Source organism: Mirounga leonina, unplaced genomic scaffold (genome assembly GCF_011800145.1).
Source record: "Mirounga leonina isolate KUSES-001 unplaced genomic scaffold, KU_Mleo_1.0 Mir_125, whole genome shotgun sequence".
Classification (NCBI taxonomy): Eukaryota; Metazoa; Chordata; class Mammalia; order Carnivora; family Phocidae; genus Mirounga; species Mirounga leonina.
In genome coordinates, this window is record NW_023270305.1 from 47,571,708 (window position 1) to 47,593,497 (window position 21,790).

The window sequence follows — 21,790 nt, forward strand, 5'->3', positions numbered from 1 at the left end:
AGAAAGAAAGAAAGAAAGAAAGAAAGAAAGAAAGAAAGAAAGAAAGACAAAGAAAGGAGACATTTGGCCCACCAAAAATCCTGGTGAGATGACACAAACTGAGAGTCGGCAGTGGTGTATTTTTACTGAGAGCCATACCTCGAAACTCTAGAACACGGCAGATGAAACTTGCCAGCCACACACAGGATGTGGAGTGATTTTATAGACACTATCTTGGCCCAAGATGGCAGCTTGAGATTAATGGCTGCGTCATCCTTGGCCCTGCTGCAGTCAGGCCTGGGGTCTGATCTGACACGCAGAGCCTTCATCTGCAGCCAATCAGCAGATGTAAGCACATAGGCCCTGTCAGGTTGACATATCATTCCTTCGACAATGTCAGCGAGTATTAATGTTCAATTATCTGTCCTAGAAATGACCCTTGCCTTTATGCATTGTGTAACTGCGCACATGGCGCTCCGGTAGTCCCAAAGACAAGGGTAGAAATGCCCGCAATAAACCAGGCACTGGGAGTTGGCTTTTCAACCCCGCCATGACATTGCCTTGCAGTACCGAAGAGGAGACTTACTTTTAGTTCTTCTCCTAAAACATATGTGAAAGACCGCTGAGCCATTTATCTCTCTATCTCTTTCTCTCTGTCTTCTTTTTAGCCCGTTTGCATGTCAGTCGTCCCTACTATTTAAACAGCAAGACTTCAAATGCGGCATCTTGTGGCTTGCCGATCACACTGAGCCAACTGTTCTTTACGTGTCGCAATGAGCTGTTCATTATGTGTGGGGTGACTTTTTATTTCATGAAGCCAGGTGTATATCATTTACCATCAAACCAAAATGACAATAGTAGGTTTTCTGGAGCACTGTCAAGATCAATTCAACTTCAACTCATAAAGCTAAAGGAACCTGTCCTAGCCAGCCAGCCCTACCTTCCCACCGTTAAAAACGAGGCCTTTGGCCGAGGTATGACTTAGGAAGCATACCTGAAATCTTTTTGCTTGGTAACCTTTACGGTTGCTCAAATATTTTAAAATAGTGTGGTGATTTGTTGTAGTTAAAATACAAGTCCCCCTTTCCTCTCATATAGCACCGTAAGAAACAAAATTTTATCTTAGCAGACAGCCGCATTTGCCTGGTTTTCATTGAACTAGCATTCAAAGGTTATCAACTACAAGTTTGCAAACTTCTCATACAGCCAGCACTGAAAGATAATGTACAGTAATTGCATGATAACTTCCTCCAAAACTGAGATAAAACCTTTCATGCAATCTTGAGTTCACCAACCTACATACGTATCCTAGGACAAACTTAAGTAGTTCAGATTGGAGCTCAATGAATTTTCTCTCATGGTAATAATTTTTAGGGAATGGAAAATGCAATTATATTTCTTGTGGAAAACCACTAAGAATTCATTATTTTGCCTTGATTTTAACATATGAAAAACAGGTTGATTATGACATATACCTATGGAAAGTCTAGCCACTCCCCTGTCACAGCGTGGTGTCTGGTGCTATTTTTATAGGCGTTCTCAACCGCACCATGAAAGTCCTTGTATCTTCTTTCTTTTTCTTATCCTTTTTTTTTTTTTCTCCCCCTCCCAACAGTTACTTTTTCCAAATGACTTCCATTCCTCTCCAGCTCCCAATCCTACTTGCTGGATATTCAACAGCTGACTTTGCCTCCTGGTCTGCTAAAAGATGGAGCACAGCACCCAAGACGTCCTTCTCTTTTACTAAATCTCTCTGCCTTCACCTTCCTGTCCTGGTTCACGCTCACTGCTGAGCACCCCCTCTAAGGCGTCAGCCCATCACTCGCCCCACTCCATCCCTCCACTGCCAACTCGTTCTCCATCCTCATGCCATTCACCAGTACCTCTCTACTTTTATCTTCAAAGGTTCCTTCTCTGTTCTCTCAGTGAATAATTAGGCTGTGCCTTCACAAACTACATGGGATATAATAGCAATTCCACGAGACACAGCTAAATTTGAGCCTAGCTGTAAACACATTCAAATCTCCCTCCTCCTAAATATTACAAAAAGAAAAGAAAAGCCTCCCCTTCTTGTTACCAGTTCCTCAAACTGCCCCAACTGTATCCTTCAGTGCGTTCCTCAAGCATCTGTGGAAGGACCTAGCCTTGCTGTCTCTGTTGTGATCTCACCTGCCTGTCTCATAATACGACTTCTTGCACCTCCAAAGGCCTGGAATGGCATTTTCAAAGGTCACTGATGATATCTTAACTCTTACATTGGGACCCTTCCCAGTCCCTCTACTTCATTAAACTCTCAGATTTGGTCACCTCTGTTTTGAAACTGCTCATTCACTTGGTCAATAAATATTATCAAGCATCTATAATATGGTTCTGAAGATATAGACATGAAAGATTCAACCCTGACCTCTAGATAGGGAGGCAGCTCATAAATAAACAGTCACCATGATAAGTACACTCTATCAGATGGCCATCAAGGTATTATGGGTCTGGCGGCAGGGGCCATTTCCTCTCTCCTGGAGAGGACAGGGATGGTTTCTCCAAGCAGTGACAGTTGAAATAAGATGTGAAGGATGCAGAAGAAATCGTGAAGTGGAGACAAGGTCATGGGGGTGGCACATTCCAGGTGAGGGAACAGCATGTGCTGGTGCCCAGAGTACAGGACCATTTCGCACCTATGGGGAATGTAAGCTTTCAGGCCTGGCTGCAACAATGGTGTGAGAAGCCTTATGGGAAGGGCAAGAGAGGTGCCTGGGTGCTCAGTGGGCCAGTGTCAGACCTCAAAGGTCCTTGAATGGTACGCCAGGGATGTTGTCTCCTAAGCCTACAGGGAGATACCACAGGATTTTAAGTAGAGGGAGACGTGGCCAAGTTTTATTTTAGAAAAATCACTGTGGTGGTAAACGAGGTTATTTGTATGAAAGACTGACTGGTAGGGAGGCTGATGGGGGAACAGGCAAGCAGGAGACGACAAGGCAGTGACAATGGGACAAGATAGGAATAAGAGAATGGAGGAGTATTTAGGAGGGAGAATTGGTAGGGCTCGGGAAGTGAGCAACTATCTGTGAAGGGAAAAGAAGAGCAAAATTTCAGGGATGACTCTTAGGTTCCTGGCTGGAGCTTCTGGGTCCATGGCCATGCTATTAACCAAGATGAGGGTGACAAGAAGGGGAGCCAGTTTGGGGGCCATGATGAATTTGCTTGGGGGATGGACTCTTTGGCTTCTTATCATCGTACCTTCTTCCCTTTTCTTAGAATATTAACATGTTGGAGCTGAAAGGAACCCCAGACATCAGTTCAACCCACCTCCACATTTGACAGAAGACTTCCCTGCTTGCTCCTGTCTCTTCCTCTAGGTTTTTCCCTCCAGAAAGCCTTTCAAACTCGGCACCAACCAAATTCCATCCTTGACCTCCTTCTCTCTTTTAGCATTCCCTGGATCTGTGACTCCACAGACATCTTTAGCTTCAGTGGAGGCAACTCCAAAGACTTGTGCTCTCACAAAGCCCGAGTAATCCCATCTCCAGGTATCGGCCATACAACTCACGTGGCTGTCCCACCGGCACCAGAACCACAGCATATCCCAAACCGAACTCCTCGCCTTTCCCCTAAAACCAGTTCTTCCTTTTGACTTCCTTTCTATCATCAAAGAGACTGCTGATATCCCTGTTCCCTGTCTGCCCAACATGAAACAGAGAAGTCACCTCCGATGCTTTTCTTTATCAAATGTCCACTCGTGAGTGCTTCTGAAAACAGTCATTAGACTCACACAGGCTTCATTCAACTCCAGCCCCTGCTTCTTACCGTGCTACCTCGGACAAGCTGTTTAATCTTCCTGAACCTTGGTTTTCTTATCAGTAAAATAAAGAGACTAGCAGGACCTCCTTTAGAGGCTCACTGCGGGAATTCAGTGAGATAAAGCATGAGGGTGCTGAGCAGTGGCCTACCAAGGTGAAGGTGGGGTGGGAGCTGTGTGCCCCAGCAGGGAGGAATATTTTACTCACTGACATTATTTAGAAGAGCCGGTGCATGATGATAATAGCCAGACTGACCCTACACACATTGCACTGAAGACGGACAGCTCCTAGGACCCGCCGGGGCTCATCACTGGCATTCAGCATAGCGTATGGTATACATGTGTCACCTACAAACGTTTCTGTTTATAAGGTTCCAGGTTTGCCTCCAAAATATCTCCCACCCACCCATTTCTTTACGGTCCCACAACCACAGCCTTCTTACCCGAACTGTTGAAATTGTCTCACGTTCTCACCCTCGTTCTTTCTACAAACTGCACCACCAACTCCATCTATGCCCTTTTCAAAGAGCTTAGAAAGCTCCGGGACATGCATGCTTCCTTGCACACAGCAGGTGCTCAAAGAGCATTTGAACTTACTTGGAAAAAGCTTTAATGGACAGATTAATATTGTTATTCGAAGATGAGGGAGATACGGCCTCAAGTTGAGCCATCGTTTGCAGTGGGGGAAAATAACAAGCACACTTGAAAGCAGCTTTCTCCTGCTGTGTGGTAGGGTTTGGTCATCACATCACGGAAAACCACTCCAGGCATCTCTGCGCCGATAGAGCACCTGACGGTATTCCTAGATGGGGCCCCGCATTCACCCTCTGCCAGCATAACCCCGCCCCCCCACCCCACACTCGTTCTTGCCGCAGAGCCCGCGTCAGAGCCGCAAGCATGGCACCCAGGCTCCAGGGACAGCAGGCACCCACAGCTCTAATGGTGTCATGGCGGCATTGTGATCGCCTCTGAGTAACTGTGAAAAGGAATGTCTTTGATGAGGTCATACGGACTTCTGCCTCAGTTCTCATCGGATCTGGCCAACTATGTAGGCAAGCCATTTTCAAGAGCAGTAACAAATCATAAATTGGAGTGTCAGGGTATGGAAGTAGAGAGGTCCAGCAGGTTAGATTTAGGGCTCCGAATTTTTTGTTTCCAGTCTCTATCATACACTAAGATTTCTGGGAGCTCTTTAGCCTTTTCTATCCCACTTTCCTGTGTATAATGTTCCACCTGTTAATGGGGCATGATTATGAAGTGTAGGATCCCGTGCAAACTAACTACTCCATAATTAATAACGGTTTAAAATCAAACGGGATACTTGTTTCATAGCTTGATTTCTACAACACCAAATATGTGCTATTTTCTGCACGTGTATTTGGCCTTTTTTCCTCGGAAATTCAGCCTGCCATTTACTCAATCACTCTCTCGAACACTGAGGTGATGAATGTTGCTGAGTGCTCGTGGTTTCTGGTCCAGTATGAACACTTTCAGGGAGTAAGTCCTGGGCGCCTGTCGGCTGGGTAATTGATAATGTTTTCACTTCAAGGTGTGGGCCTGAGACCCACAGGGCTCAATGGGGAAAGGAAATGAATTGACTCGACTACATCTCTTATCCACTGCTCCTGAGACACGTCAACTCATTACTGCCAAACGTACTTCAATAGTATCAAGAGGGGGTAGCAATATATATTTTCAACAACAGTTAAAACGATGCTTTTGTTTTTATTTTACATTAGCAAATTAAAACACTTGGATTGTCATTACAATTCTTTGTGAAAATCTGGTCTTCGCTAAATTCACAATGAATTATAAATGCCTGGGCCAAAACAAAGAATAATCCACAATGCCATCAAATGTATTCCTCTCTTCCTAATTTTGATTTCTAGGTCCCCTGGCTTCCATAAGAGAAAGCATGCAGGGGCACACACATACTATATTTCAAATGGAGATTTTATGTAAGCTTATTTTTATAGTGATTCTGAGAGTAGCTGCTCTGCTTTTTATCTATGCAAACTGGAAATAAAGTAGGCACCCTGCCAGCTCCCTGACAGCAGGCCGGGCCCCGGGCTGCCATGGGTGACTCGCACAATGACATCTAAGGGGTCCAGAAAAGAACCCTGACTAATGGCTTTTGGATTCCCTATGACCTTTGATCCTCGATGACTTAGACCAAAATAAATGACCTAATTTCAAGAAACTACATCCAGCATGTGAACTCTAATGAGTGACAGAATTTACCTGCTAAGCAATGATTAATAGGTATGTGGTCCTTATAATCATTCCTTAGATCTTAGCCAAACTAGAGAGAAGATACTTTTCAGATGCTGGTTTTTTAAAACAAATTCATCTTCCAGGATGCTGTGCAAATTGACAGTGCCCATGGTGGATAAAGTACACAAGGCAGTGGAAATACAAAAGGATTTCCTGGAATAGACATCAAGCTGGCGAATACTACTAGAAAACAAAAGCACTTCTCCCCCAAATGTATGTATCGTTTCTGTAGTTGGAGATTCTGTGGCTTTCTTCCTGACAAACGCTATCAGATTGGAGGGCCAGAATAGGAATCCAGGAGTGAGTACGACCACTGCGCTCACCCTCACTCCATGCTAACACCCATCGGGGCGCTGAAGCTAGAGGGAGGGGAAGGACAAGATTCTGTACCGCTCAACCTTCACAACTACCTTTTCACCCACCAGGACACAAAAGCACACTATCAAAAAACCCAAAAGGAAAAGTCTGTATATTGGCAGATTCCGTGGTCTATCCGAAGCTTTTTGGGTATTCAGGAGACTCCATGAAAACTCTCTGATATTTACTTAGGGCAGTGAAACTAGCCTGTATGATACTATAATGATGGATACTGAGTCACACTTATCCAAACCCATAGAACATACAACACCAAAAATGAGCCCTAACTTTGGACTTTGGGTGATAATGGTGTGTCGAATATAGGTTCATCAACTGTAAGGAACTTAACCACTCTGGTGGGGGGCATTGATAATGGGGAGGCTATGCTTGTGGGGGGGGAACGGGGGAGAAGATATATGGGAAATCTGTGTACCTTCTTCTCAGTTTTGCCTAAAGATGCTCTAAAAAACAAAGTCTACCTTTTAAAAACTCTTCGATATTCAAAAGAAAGTTCTCATACGCTGAAGAAGAATTGAAAGTTTGCAGAGCTTTCCTCTGCAAAACACTTGAGTTCAATTTATATGATAAAATAATGGGTTAAGTTTCAATGTCAAAGGAGAAAAACTCAAATTATAAAATTCAAAGATGGAGAAAAAGAATTATCTCTCCATTTAAAATACGTCCTCTTGCTTGTGTACCTTAGATCCTTGCTATGCTAAGTGTGGTCTGTGGACCAGCAGCATCAGTATCTGCTAGGAGCTCATTGGAAATGCAGAATCTCAGGCCCGCCCCACTGAACCAGAACCCTCATTTAAAGACAGATCCCCAGATCATCTGACTGCACAGTAGAGTTTAAGAAGCACTGCTTTAAAAGAAGCAGGAAGGGAAAAATGAAGCGCAGGGGAAATCGGAGGGGGAGACGAACCATGAGAGACTATGGACTCTGAGAAACAAACTGAGGGTTCTAGAGGGGAGGGGTATGGGGGGATGGGTTAGCCTGGTGATGGGTATTAAAGAGGGCACATATTGAATGGAGCACTGGGTGTTATACGCAAACAATGAATCATGGAACACTACATCAAAAACTAATGATGTAAGGTATGGTAATTAACATAACAATAAAAAAGAAGCAGCAAAAGAATATTTAATTATTTTCTTTTTTTTTTTTAAGATTTTATTTATTTGTCAGAGAAAGAGAGCACAAGCAGGGGGAGGGGCAGGCGGAGGGAGAAGCAGGCTCCCCGCTGAGCAAGGAGCCCCATATGGGACTCGATCCCAGGACTCAGGGATCATGACCTGAGCTGAAGGCAGCCGCTTAACCGACTGAGCCACCCAGGCGTCCCAAATATTTCATTCTGTAGTGATTTCCATTTTCTGATTTTTTAGATGGTAGACTTTCGTTTTTGAAAAATTACTATTTACACATCAGTTAAATCTCCAAATGTGTGCATTGCCAAATCTCCTGATCCAGACTCAGAGGAATGTTGTGAATATTAATGCAATATTGTATGAAAATTAAAATCGAGAAAATATCTTCTACTAAGAATCTAAGCAATCATTCTACCTCTCCCCATCATATCAACCTAGCAATGGTTCCAGTGACTTTGTTTATCATGCTACCTATCGCCCGTACATACTGATTTTCAAAACCCAGAGGCAGGCTGGACCATGTCCGCTGTGTCATGAGCAGAGAAAGAAGTAAATCTTTGTCTAAGTTCACTCAGCATAAGGTAAAGAGGACCCTCAAGCCAGCCCAACTCTTTCACCGCAACAAAAGGCACCTTCTCTCTGAATTACCAGGATGATGACTTCAACCTTCCCCTTGATTTTGGTTACGAAAACCAGCTTCGCTCCCTAAAGCGAGTCCTCAAGTCCATTTTGCCTTGCTTCTCCTCTCGTTTTCCTGTCTCCAGCGGTCAACAGACCAACACATTGCCATATTTACATCATTTCTCTTGAAGCTGGTAATGGGAACAACGCAGGGAAAAAATGAACACTCTGGTGCTACCCCAAGGCCGGCCTTATCTTCTCAGAGTTTAATACCTACCTCTTGGAACATCAAAACAGCCCTAAAATCCACACGCTGTGACAGTCAGCTGATGTGACAGACTAGCATAAGTTAGTTCAAATGTAAAATATAGCATCTCTAGCCCTGGAGATTAACTGAATTATAATGCCACATTTGAATGGTATTTTACAGATTCTTCCAAAGGCTCTGAGCATCTACCCCTTAATTAAATCTGATTTGGTTTCCACACAGAGTATCACTGAGCATATTCACTTCACCATACGTGTAAGCTCTATATACATCATCTTCACCTTCCAACTACAGCCTCATGAAGATGTTTCCGTGTGGGAATATTCAAAACTGATTTACGGCACTCTTGCAACAACTAAGCAACTCATCTTCCAGTATAAATGCAACACGTAAGGACGACCTAACTGAAACATACAAATTCCACATATACTTAAAAATATTATTGTCTGTAATTTAATATAGCAGAATGTTTCTGAGCCTATAACCTTGCATGCAGAAGCAGTTTTTCAAGCATTAATACTTAAATGGGTCATAGACACCACATCTGTCATTCTGTCCTGAAGTCTATGAGGCAAAACCAAGACTATGCTGGCCTATTGATTTTTCTAGCATTTGCTTTAATTTACTTAACCATTGAGAAATCCATCAGTACATAAAGGGCAACTGTCCATTACTGCCTCATTTGCAGACATTCCTTCCCCTCGTTTTTGGTAAATATTTCCCTTAAATTGCTATGTGTTTACAGTGTAAAAACGAATTAGGAAAGTGCTCACACCTGTTTCTGTTCAGTAACTGCTGCACTGAGGTATATGTAACGTGCTTAAAGATAGAATAAATATCTAGACATTATTACATCTGTGTGCAAAGGGTGGTAAATTAGATCCTAATTACATTAACAGGGATTCTGCCTCCCAGCTTAAATTTTACATGAGCACTCTGCAAAAATTCAAAAGCTCTGCTGTGGTTTCTTTATGAGCTGGTGATTACAGCTACTTCCTATGCGGTCACTAAATATTCTGTTTACAAATAAATGAAGAAGCTTTGAGCCAACTTGCCAGGGTAATAATCTATTTCTTTCTCCCCCTCCCTCTTCCCAGCAAACCCTGGCCACATATGCATGGCAACAATCAGGAGCCCTGGCTTCATCTAATTACTCCATCACATAATTTCACAAATTGCCTTGTCACTGGGGAGCCAAGTGCAAAACACGCTCACAGTGGGATTTCAGGCAGCAGCTTTCATTTACTACTCATTCCTTGTTAAATTAAACACAAAACACCAGTTGTGTGAAAGAAGTCAAAAAGAATGCCTGCAAATGAGCCAGACAAGTATATCTCCTACCTACCATTTCACCAAATACATCGTCGGCAACAGGCACCTCCGACAGGAGGATGCCCTTGGCTGGCCCATTCTTATTTGGATGTAGCTGCTACAATAGACCATAACCAAAAGGCCAAAAACAAATAGGCTTCTCCGGAAAGTAAGCTTCATCATATGTCAACAGGAAGCATGGGAACGCAGTAAAAAAAAAAAAAAAAATACTATTCTCAAGGCCCTCTATTCTTTGCCCTTTCCACCTGGCCATGATCCTCACATGAGAACGTGTTATTTGTCCTGGAGGAATGATGCCAAGCCCTCTGAAACTATAAACACTATATGCCACGGAGTTCCACTCGGGCTAGGAAGAAGGAACCAGATCCCACTAATCTTTAAAAGTTCTCAAACAGAAAGATCATCAATCAAGTTCACGCAGCATTAGATGTTTTCCTTTTAAGTATTAATGCCTTACATGTCTCTGAAACACATCAAGGTAAATGCTCACCCATCTCACTACGGATGTGGGGGGAAGAAAGAGAGTGCACGGTGGGTGATGCGCCCCCGGGGAGCGGACCTGAGGGCACAGCCCTGGAAGCTGACATTGGTGCATCAACAACTAAACACGGCCACCGGTAATTAAAGGTATTTCTTTGCAGCTCAGGAGCCGGCGGGGTCAGGTACCGTTTTACATCACAAACCAGTCCTTTCTGCATGTCGATTTGCCAGCATTATCTGCACAGGGAGAAGAACACATTAGCAGCAGCTGTCTCTCCGCTTTTACACTGAAAATTCTATTCACACAGACAGGTGGAGTAATTTAAAAGCCAATGTGGTGCAATTTCGATGTGACTAATGTCACTGCCTACTAAAATGCCACCATTACCACTGTTTATGGAAACATTACTAAAATTACATTTTATTCATAAGAATTTTAGGATTCTGGTTATTACCCGCTTTAAAATGATCAGAGCTCGGTGTCAGAGCCCAGAGCAGTGGCCTAATTCTCCAGGCTTTAGCAGCCTCCTTTGCTGAGAAACGACAGTTGGATTGTAGTTTCAAGAGTAATCGGGACGGCAGCGGCAGTCTTCTCCATCTCCATAAAGCAAATTAAAGACATGGCTCTTTGGCGTCCTGGACACATGACGAGCAAAGAAATCTTCAAGGAGCTAAATTCTGTGTTAGAAGGTTTGGTTAGGATTTGCATGAGGAAAGATTCCTCACCCCCAAACTGCTCTCCGACATTGTTAGTAATAGGCAGGGGGAGAGATTTACATATTTCCAGAAGGAAGGAGGAACAGCTAATGTTTAAAATCTGAAATTCTAACAATGCATAAATTATCCCAGTTGCACAGAATATCAGTAGCTCTAGCTTTGCCTTTTTTCAACGGGCAGAGGTGTCCGGAAAAAGAATCTATATAGGAAAGGACCATCCTTCATCCTTAGTTACCAATAGCCATCAGATTGCATGATGAAGTTTTATGCCAAACCCTCTGGCTCGTATTTTTATTTAAAAAATACTAATTAGCTAGTTCATGGAATGAGATTATAATTATACCTTTGAACTTCCACAATGCGATTTGATTTGCTCTGTACTTGAGAGGCAACGTGGTGGAAAGCACATGGAAATTCAGGTCAGGAGATTCTAGCTTTTGCCCTTGAGAGAAATCATTAACTTCTCTAAACCTCATTTTGGTCATCCTGCTACCTCATAGGATTGCCTTCAGAATCCAATGTACGTGAAAATATTAAACTACAAAGCACCACAGAGACACACGTTATGATTTCATTTAGCCTTTTGATCAATTTTTTTTCTTTAGCTGTTAACAGGACAGAAAGATCCAGGAAGCCAAGCCATTTTTTTAAAAAGATAATTTTTTTAAAAGCCAATGATAAAAGTAACATTACGTAGGCAGGAGATAATTTCATGTAACATGGAAATCAGGTCATTTTTTGAGGAGTTTCTCCCCCAAGAAGTTTGGAAACTGACTTTTCTTTACATAATGGGAATTATTCCTAAACTTCTATCACCTCCAATAAGAATGATCTCTACTCGTTGATCTTTCTTAGGATGGGTGTTCCTGTTCACGGACTATGCCTCCTGGCCCCTGGACGTCCCAAGAACTTCCTAGGACACTGAATTCTCAGAGGTCACTCATGTCATGGAAGAGCACGTGGGCTCTGCGGGGATGCCAGCCACAAAGTTAATGTGAGAACAGATGAAAATTGACCACAGGATATTAAGAACTGAAAAGCAAAGACGCATAACAGGATAAGTTCATATATATCGTCCCATTTTGTCTGAAGAGATAACACCGGGAAGACAAATAGTCACTTCCAACAAACCAAAGGTCTCTAGTTCAGAATAATTTGAATAATATATTCTAAAACCAAGTAATTTGTATCTCATACCGACTAACTTGGGACGTTCATGTTTATAACTTCAAGTTAGTTGAGACCTATCTCGTCTTTATAGTGTTCCCATGACAAAGCCATACATCTTGTATTGGGACCCACACTCACTGGGCTATAATTTGCTGAGTGAAGGCATTTTGCAATGGCAAGAAAAAACCAGGACTAACGGTCTTCAGAATGTCAGAAAATTGCCTGGCATAGCTCTTTCAGCTACTCTTTTGCTCTTGGAGGCTCTCCACAGGCCCATAAAGAAACAGGTGTCTATCTGCGTCCCTGAGGGCTCTCTCCTGCTGTAGACACACTAGGGTGAGTATCAAGTCCATTGAGGTGAGCCAGCTTTCCCGGGCTCAGGACTCTGTAAACGGAGGGACCCTTGTCAGTATCAGCCATTTTGACGGGAATCCGCACAATCACTATCATTGCTTGGAGCCTTAATAAAATAATTTCGCCACCTCAGGGCATGCTGTTATTACAGGCAAACTTGGACCATGACCAACAGGGTTTTGTGACCCGAGCGACAGACCACCGACTGCAACGTGTCCTCCACTACTGGTTATCTCCAGGCATATACTCACGACAGCAAAAACAGAACCATTAGAGCCGTGAACATTTAGGGGATAAAAACAAGTAAAGTGGATCCATTTCCCCAACTGGGATTGGTACAGATAGCAGGGGTTCAAAGAGATTTGTCCTACAGAAAATTGTCCATGTATGTAGGGACGTAGATGCACCCACAGTCATACTCACGCTTCCATAAGGAAGACTGAGATGTGATGGGGATGTTTCCAGTGAAGTCAAATAAAGTCTCCTAAATTCCGTGACATACAGATTTACTTCTACTGGCAAAACAACCAACCAACCAAACAAACCAAAACACTAGAATCCTTTCTAAAACAAAGCCAACTGATTTTCTCACCATCAAACCTTCATACTTTAAAGCCAAGTACCTTCACTAGGAATCTTAAACATTGAGAAAGTAAAAAGTCAAGCTTATGTTATATGAAATTCCTAAGGGTTGGACTGAGTCCGTTTAAAAGATACATTCACACATAAACACACAATGCTCCAGTTTTAATCTGAAAGATAAACAGAGGAGGAGCACTTGCATACTCATTGACCGAGTTTGATACTTTACCTTCAAAAATATATCAGAGGAATCAAAAGAAGACATGATATTGATGTATGCTTTGAAGTATAAATGGCTGGCTAGTTTTCAAGCAGTTATGTACATCAGCAACCATCAACTTAATAAATTGTACTTATACGGGCATTTTTGTTTTGAACCTAATCTTTTATTTAATTAGCCCGATTGAGAGTACATCAGAGAACCGAACTATAATGTATTTTTAACTTACCCTTGGAAACAAAAGGAAAATTTAATTTTAAGCTGACACATTGCCAGCCAGACTCTATACAAGCCCCTTGTATAAGGCACCAATCCTCAGGGACATGAACAGACCATTTGGGCACAAAAATCTCAATCACATCCCCAAAATAACATAGAGCCCCAGTCAGAACTCATTTGCTTATGAGTCCTATGTACCTGGATAAATGGGCAATTTTAAAGTTGGGCTTTTGTTTTTACTTTAGACTGTCCACCGCCCCCCCCCCCACCATGCCCCCTCATCAACCAACTGTAATTACCCCAGGTCAGAGGTGCACAACCATGATGGGGAGGAAAGGCTGGGACAAGGGGAAGGAGGTGTGTGGAAGGCTCCGAGAGAGCTCTGCCAGGTCACTAATGGCCTCTGGGGCAAAGACTTGGAGAACCGGCTGATGCTTTGCCTTTGATCTTCTAATTCACAATGATCATTAGTATTAACTCCGATTCTTCTGGGTGAAGAATTCCAGCTGTAGCCTTTTCAGTTTACCTGACCTAAGAAAATTCATCACCCATCCCATTAGGATCTCAATAACCAGCTAAGAAAGAGAAAAAAGCAGCTGCCCCAGAATCTAGAAACCACCCGCTTCATTATTAAAACAGACTTCATATGACATATATCACAGAAGAATTAGGGCATTCCAATAGTCCCTCCAAGTAATTAAATAATCTATTCCCTTTTCCCCCTGAGAGAGAGGATTCCCAATTGGGTGAAAAATCATCAGGGTCTGATGTAATCACAGTTGAAATATGCTATCTCCAAAGTAGCAGAGACCTTTTAAAATTAAGATAGAGGGATTTGTCAGTCCAACTTGGGTTAGTTGTGGCAAAGCCTAGCTCTGACCCATCATCCTTATGAAAGCCTGTGAAGGTGAATGGCAACTGCATGGAAGAGAAAAATAGTAACTATAAAGATACTCTCATAGGTTTCAGAGAGCTCAATTTTAATAAGGTACATGGACATCTGAAAGGGAAAAAATTCTTCTCACCCCTATACACTAGTTTTCAAGAATCTTAATTAAATAATGTTATCGGCAGATAACACGCAGCGAAGAAGGACTCGGAGTTGCTGTCTCCACCAACCACCTTCCTCAGGACAGGCACATGAACGTGAAGATAAGTTAGGACTAGTTTGGAGGAGGGACTGTCTTTCTCAAATACTTTGCCCTACCCTGATTCCCATTCCAGGCAAGAGTTTGAGAATACCGTCTTCCTGCCCCACTATCGTCTTAGGACTAATTTTAGCTGAATCATGCTGGCTGGCTAGGCACAATGGAAATATTACCATTAAAGCTATCAAAGTTTAGAGGTGAGGGACAGAGAAACAGAAATGGAAGGAGGGGAGCATATCCCATCTGCTACCTACCTAAGGCCTGCCTACAGGTCCTTCTTCTGCCTTTTGACCTTTCACTCACCTTGATCAACAGAACGGGTTGTCTGGATACCAATGAGAGGTACTTTTTCAGTGTAATAGTAATTCCTAATGTTTAGAGAACAATCCTTCCAAAACTGCAAGCAGAGATATGACACTAAGATGTCGCCAAAAGATCTTGTTACCGAAAGCAAAACCAATGAAACAACATCTGTCTCCTCTAGAGCATTCAATTCCCAATTCAATTCCATTTACGCCATCCTTAGAGTGGCAGACCCGCAGGGCACTTTTCATCTAATAGTGTCTCTATGGAAACGCCATTCTCAACCTGGAAGATTCTACAACCCCTCACTTTGGCTTTATCCACATTGAGAGGGAAGTCTTATAAATCAGAAATTGAGACATAAATTTTGCCACAGACAAAAAAAAAACAAAAAAAACCCAAAACATTTTCCAGGCTAGAAGTTCACAATAAGAGACAAACAAAACAAAACCAAAGAGTAAAATATGTGTATCTGACATAGAAACAAAGTGTCTCTATTAAGTACCCAATGAGACCCCAAAGATCAGTGAAAGGAATCCAAGAGAATGTGAATGAAAATCAATTCACCTTGAGGGTCACCTCCCCAACTGGTCAATGCCAGATATGTCGCCCCTTGCATGGTTTCTTCACCTGAACCCACAGGTGTGTATTTTAACAGCCTGCATTCTTCCTAACTTTCAAGACTCCTGGGACACACAGCAGCTCCAGGCAGGAAAATATGTCACTGCATATTCTAAATAAGAACCATATTAACCGCTTTTCTATTTAGATTATATTTAAACCTGCAATATGCAATAGGGTAAATGTGCAATAGGGTAGGAAAATCAAACAAAACAGAAACCCCTTGATTTTTACCTTAAACATTGTATTTATCCCTTCTCATTTTCACTAGGCCCTTAGGCATATAGCTTTGTAACACTATGTAGCAAAAGAACTGGCAATAAGCAAAACACATCCAGTTTAAACATTAGGCCATAGTAGGTTACAGTTATAGTTGGAATAACGCCTTTAAGAAGGAAAAAGAAACCTTCGTGTGTAGGCCCCCGAACTGCCTGCCTATACAGTGACTCATACTCAAATGTTAAGGAGTTTGTAGTTGTTTGCAGTAATTTATCTTCAGGCAAATGCAAGCATTTCTATTAATAAATGCTTTTGTTTTCTTTCTAATTCTCACTTACTATCTAAATAATGTCAGTCACTCTTTTCAATTCCAGGGAATAGTTTCTTTTAAGAGACCTTCTCTAGTTATCAAACCCTGGCAAATGTTCAACTAAGACTGAGGTGGAAATTTTCATCACTGAAATTTCCTTTTACCCCATAATCACCAAAGTTTAAAATCTGTTTCCTTTTTCTTTTATTATTTTCATCATATACAAGTATTTCCAGTTTAGCTCACTAGAGACTGTGAGTCCAAGAATGATGCATTAGTTCTCTCCTTGGAGTAGTAAAATGTGCTACTGATTAAATCTACCTATGGGCAGCTACAGAACAGCACATTTTTCTGATGCAGCTGGGGTGCGAATCCAGAATGTTTTGTTTTGTTTTGTTTTGTTTTCCAGGGCCTGTTCTATTCCTCCAACACGTAAATGCTTGAAAGCCCTTTCAAAGGCAGGTTTTTGTTGTTGTTGCTATTTTAACTGAATAAATCCAATGTAAAGATTGACCCATTTATTTGAAAGAGAAAAAAAGAGTAGGAATTTGCTTTCAAAAAGGTATGTGAGCTTTCATAATATGCCATTTGGCATTTAAAAGATTAGTTTTTACAATTTGCTAATAAACTGTTATTGCTATTGTTTTAATTAGCCAGAGTTTCAGTAGCTCTTTTGTATCTTGCAAGATTTCAGACAGGATTTTCTAGAGAAGTTACATTAATCATATAGCAAGAATGTGATCATTTAAAATCTGTAGCAACTTCCAAATGAATTGCGCATCCCGAAGAACTCACAGAACTTGAAATAAAGTTGCTAAAAGAGTAGTACAGAGCTATCACTGCTTACTTACATTTGAACAGATAACAAAACTTTCCTTAAACTCTACGGGATTTTTCCCGTAGAATTTATTATTATCAGCTCCTGACTATAAACAATTACCTAAACAGTTTGTGCATTCCTTCAAGAAGTATAGCAAGACAAGGGGAAGGGTGTTCCTGATAACTGGAGATCTAGCTGGTCTTGCAATTGAGAAGAGGGAAGGGAATGGCTTTCATTGGGGGTGGGAAAGAGGGAGAACATTTAAATATATCTCCTTTGTTTTTTAGATGACATTATGAGACATTTGCTTTTTCGAGATGGTCACCATTATCGATATTTTTGTATGAGCACATGGGAGTGGAGTGGGGAAGCAGGTGGGCATGCCCAATGTGAACCACAAGGCAATTTCTGTGAGCCTTCATAGAGATGTAGACGAATGGGTTTCCCCTTCCAGGGTGGTGGTCAGGCCAGTACAGACCCCCAAACTGAAAGAAATTAGCCCAACCTCAAGAAATCAGGCAGTTTAGGAATAATTTCTAATCCAATTGTCCCAATAACATATGGACCACAAAAAGCACCGCAATGCAGGTAAGATCCTGCTGGCTGCTAAAGAAGTTTTCTGTTTTGTTTTAAGAAGATAATATAGCTCTCTGCAAGGTTCTTCCCAAGGGTATGACCTAGAAAACCAGGAAACCTGGTGGATGAATAAAAGAACTTGCTTCTCTCTCTCCTGATTCTGTCTGAACCAATATTTGATTATATTTTATTCAGGGGCATCTCAGCTTCAAGGAAAGCCAAAGCTCCTCTGTAGACTGAGATGCAGGCTGACGAAATCCATTCATTTTTTTTTTTTTTCCTGTTAGTACAGGAAATAGACTCGGGTTGTAACTTCCGGGGCCACCTGATTTTGTCCCCTCCCTCCCTCATCCTCCAGATCAGGTTGGCTGGTCAGCCCCAGTGACGAAATATCAGCACGGCTGCATCAGCACCTCCGACCGACTGTCTCTTCTTATCTCCTGCTATTTATTCTTCCTCCTGTGCCCGCCATGCCCTCCGGACCCTCGCCCTTCCTTCCCCCCACCCCTTCAGTCGAGGTTGGTAATCTCAGCAGCAACCTTACACCTTGCACGAGGCAGATCTCAAACTATCCACATCTATGTAACAAGTGTCAGTAAGTAATGGCACCCGAATTGGGTTTTAGGTAAACCTTATGTGGTGTTAAAATCAGCTACGCCATCTCAAGCTTCAACTATTAACCAGCATTAACCAACCTCCGAAGCTGATTCCAGAACTGTCAGTGGAGGTTAGTGGCTGTGTGGAATCACGATGGCTGGAAGAGAGAGAGGAAACTTTTTTTGTGTGTGTTTTTTTAAGTGCTCCTGCTGCTCTCAGTTTTTATTTTATTCACAGATGCTGGAAAACCTGGATTAATTTATACCCTCGAGTGTTACTGGAGGCACAGCCTCTATCCAGAGAAGCAGACCCAGCGTGGCCTTCGACAGCCCCTGTGTGTCTCCCTGTAACAGTACAAATCTCTGAGGAACATAGCTCTGAAAGTGGGCAAAGGCATGAGGGTCAACAGACCTGGGTACATCGGGGACAACGCAAAATTAACCTTGATACGTACAAATAAATGACTTCCAAAAAAAGCAAACTAGGCTAAAAACGGTAACATAAAGAGTTTGCTTCTGACATTTTTCAAAAAGCCAAGATATTTAGCATTCATTCATTTTAGGCTAGGCTAGGCGAGGCGAGGCGAGGCGAGGCTATGACCTATCTAAATTCAACCTTTGCCCCTAATAGTGAAAGTCCCCCTTGCCAACAATTTTGCTGATTTTTAAAGTATTATTTTATCCATAAATTTTCATTTGGTCTTCTTCCCTGGATGTCATTAAATCAGTATGCACTTACAAAAATATCCACCAAAATATTATGATTATAAATATTTTGAACATGAAATTCATTCAGAACAATAACCAAACAAAACAAATCCCTTGGTGGCATAAAGCCCCCAATCTCCAGTTTCTCACATCTCCAGGAGAATTCCTGCAGTGAAAACAGCAATACTCACACAGACAATATAAACTGTTACTCTGCTTGAAAAGTCACAAGGGACTACACAGGAAGAGCCGACTCTATATTGCTGTTTTCCTTTACAGTTCTAAGTACAGGGACAACTTTCACTGTGCAGCCCTGACTCAGATGAATGTTTTGGAATGGCAACCAGGCCATTCAAACCACTTAAAGGCAAATTATGTGAGCATCTTGCCATTGCAACAAGATTTAAACTTTTTTGGACCGTTCGCTACAAAGGTCCACTGAAGCGTTAGAAGAAATTAAGTCCTTCTCTCTGGGGTTTGGCTGACTTTCTTCTTAGTAGGAGTTGGTTCTAAGTACCTCAGAGTCACACTGAGAAAAGCAACATCATTAACATACATACTTAAAATCACAAGTCACATGAACTCCTAAACCTTATAACTTACAGTTAACAAAATTGCAATAGTGAACTTCAAATAAAACTCCTCATTTGGGGTAAGTATCTAGGAAATTAAGTGCTAACACTTTTGTAAAAACTAGGGGAACACAGTGACTTATGAAATATTCCAAGTGCAGAGGGGATCACTTCTCCCCCATTTTTTTTTTCTCTCACAACTGGTTCACCGTCCATATTTAGTTTACATATGTCATTTAGAATCCACTTACTGTTAGATGCTGGAACAGCCACGCCCTCATGATATTCGTGGCTACTTTGGGAAAGATGCCACGCTTTTTGTGACGCTTTTTGTCCTTATCTGGATCATCATCGTCACCTGTGCTGGGGGAAGCTACACTGTTGTCCAAGCCATCACCTGCAAACATAGTGAATCAAATTTTGACTGATGCTACCTTGACATGCTTTATTCAAATAGAATGCCTTTGGATATACACAAAACCAAAAGAGCAATATAAATGATTAATAGTTTATTTGGTACTGTTTTTTTTTTTTTTTTTTTTTCCAAGACAAAGAGAAAGAACAAGGCCTAGGCTCAAAAGTAGTCAGGTCTAAGGAACTTCTTCCAAAGAACAGTGGGAAAGGTCAAAGGGAATAAAGGGAAATAGCCAATCTCTTCAGTAGCTTTCTTTGTTCCGTGGTAATGATTCAGATGTGTAGAGCTGAGACGTGGTAAGTGTAACTCCTACTGGGGAGTTAAATAAGGTGGTGGCCATGGGCAGAGGTGCTGTCCCTGCCTGGGTATTCAAACCCCACGTATAGTCGTTGATGTCAACTTGTGAGAAGACGCACTTGAGATATCAACTATTTCCACAAGTGATCTATCTTAAAACTAAAGTAGGCCACGGAGATGTAAGTAGTCCATCATCTAAGCGATTTGACATAGGAATGCTTCAAATAGAATATAATTCTTCTTGTCATAAAAAGAGAGCATCAAGTTTACTAAGGGCAAAACTCCTGAAATAGTTTTTTAATTAGGAAACAGTTACTGTGTAAGTCAAATAAAGCGATGTTAAACGAATAGTCCATTGGGATTGTATTACCCTAAAAATCCAGGCAGTTTCTAAAATTTCTTCTAGATTTAAATCTTTCTCATTTGAAAAGTCACCTGTTTACAAATTCCTGAATATTGGATCCTAGTCTTCCATTGATTCGTGTTATAACATTTATGTTGTTTCTTCTAGAAAATATTCTGGCTCTGTGACACAATAAAACAAAACACGTAGTATTCCTTTTACAGTGCCATGTTTAATAAGACAAAAAATGAAATTTCAGCCCATATAACCACACTGTCCAAAACAAGTCATAAGGTACAAATGGAAACTAAGTATCTCGTGCTTGGCACAAAACTTCAGAGGGGAAACAAGCCTGGACTAAAACCACTACACTAAAAAGCAGCTTGGCTTCTGTCAAACGTGCCCCCGAAGAAGGTACCGACTTTGAGAAAGGGACAGGTGGATCCGGCCCAGGAAGAAGAGTTACAGCAGCAAGGCTTTGCCATGAGGCAACACATGCATCGAAGAGCACATTCCCTGGGTTATGCACTTCACTGGAGAGCCGTGGACATGCCCCAGGAGTCGGGTACTTCGGTAAGACAAGTTTCCTAGCCACTGTACATTGGAACTAGCCTCATACTCAGTTACACCGCTTCGTGAACTTATTTCATATTCCTTCTTTCTGTTACCTAAATACACTAGGTACAAATATACTTACTACCTTGATTTCAGTTATTTCAGTCTAATCGATAGTCATTATGTTGCCATTCATCAATTGTTCCTAACAGCTCCCTCAGGAGTCCCCTGCCCATCCCCCCCAAAAAAAGGAAATTGCCCCCAAATTGCCTTAACTTGTACTGAGGTAAAGTTTAAAAACAGTTGCGTGAGGAACAGACTAAATATCAACATTTCTCCTATGATTACAGCGTATGCCACACAAAACTTCTGCAGAACTTTTCTGAGTGTGATTTTTCTTAATTTAAAAATCCATCATTTTATTGTATTTAAAAATCCATCTATTCTGTTAAAGTTCCACAGGATCACAGCTGTGCTCTCAGTGGAAAAGATCTTAAAGACCCACAGTCCCAAAGCCCTCGCTGTAGCAGCAGTGAAGAAAGTGCTTGGGTGACTGGCCCAAGGTCACGCAGCAGGGATGGGGCTTGCCGGACCAGACACCCGTATCCCTAAATCAGTGCTCCTTCCACCCCCACCAAACTCTTTGCATAACCAAGTGTTTTATAAGGAGTCCCCTTGGATTTGCCTAATAAATTCCTTGAAAGTCCACTATTTAAAGAGGCTTTTTATTCAGAGAAGCAATTCACCATATAAAATAACAATTCATTAAAGAAACATGAGAAAAGAAACCAA

General features: G+C 41.8%; 1 protein-coding gene across 2 annotated transcripts in view; it reads right to left on the reverse strand.

Annotated features, from left to right (window-relative positions):
* MEIS1 (Meis homeobox 1) overlaps positions 1-21,790 on the reverse strand; it is a 134,995-nt gene that overhangs the window by 40,055 nt on the left and 73,150 nt on the right. For both annotated transcript variants that reach the window (XM_035001408.1, XM_035001409.1), the window contains exon 8: positions 19,640-19,785. In XM_035001408.1, coding sequence (XP_034857299.1) covers positions 19,640-19,785 — 146 coding nt within the window. The remainder of the gene's footprint in view (positions 1-19,639; positions 19,786-21,790) is intronic.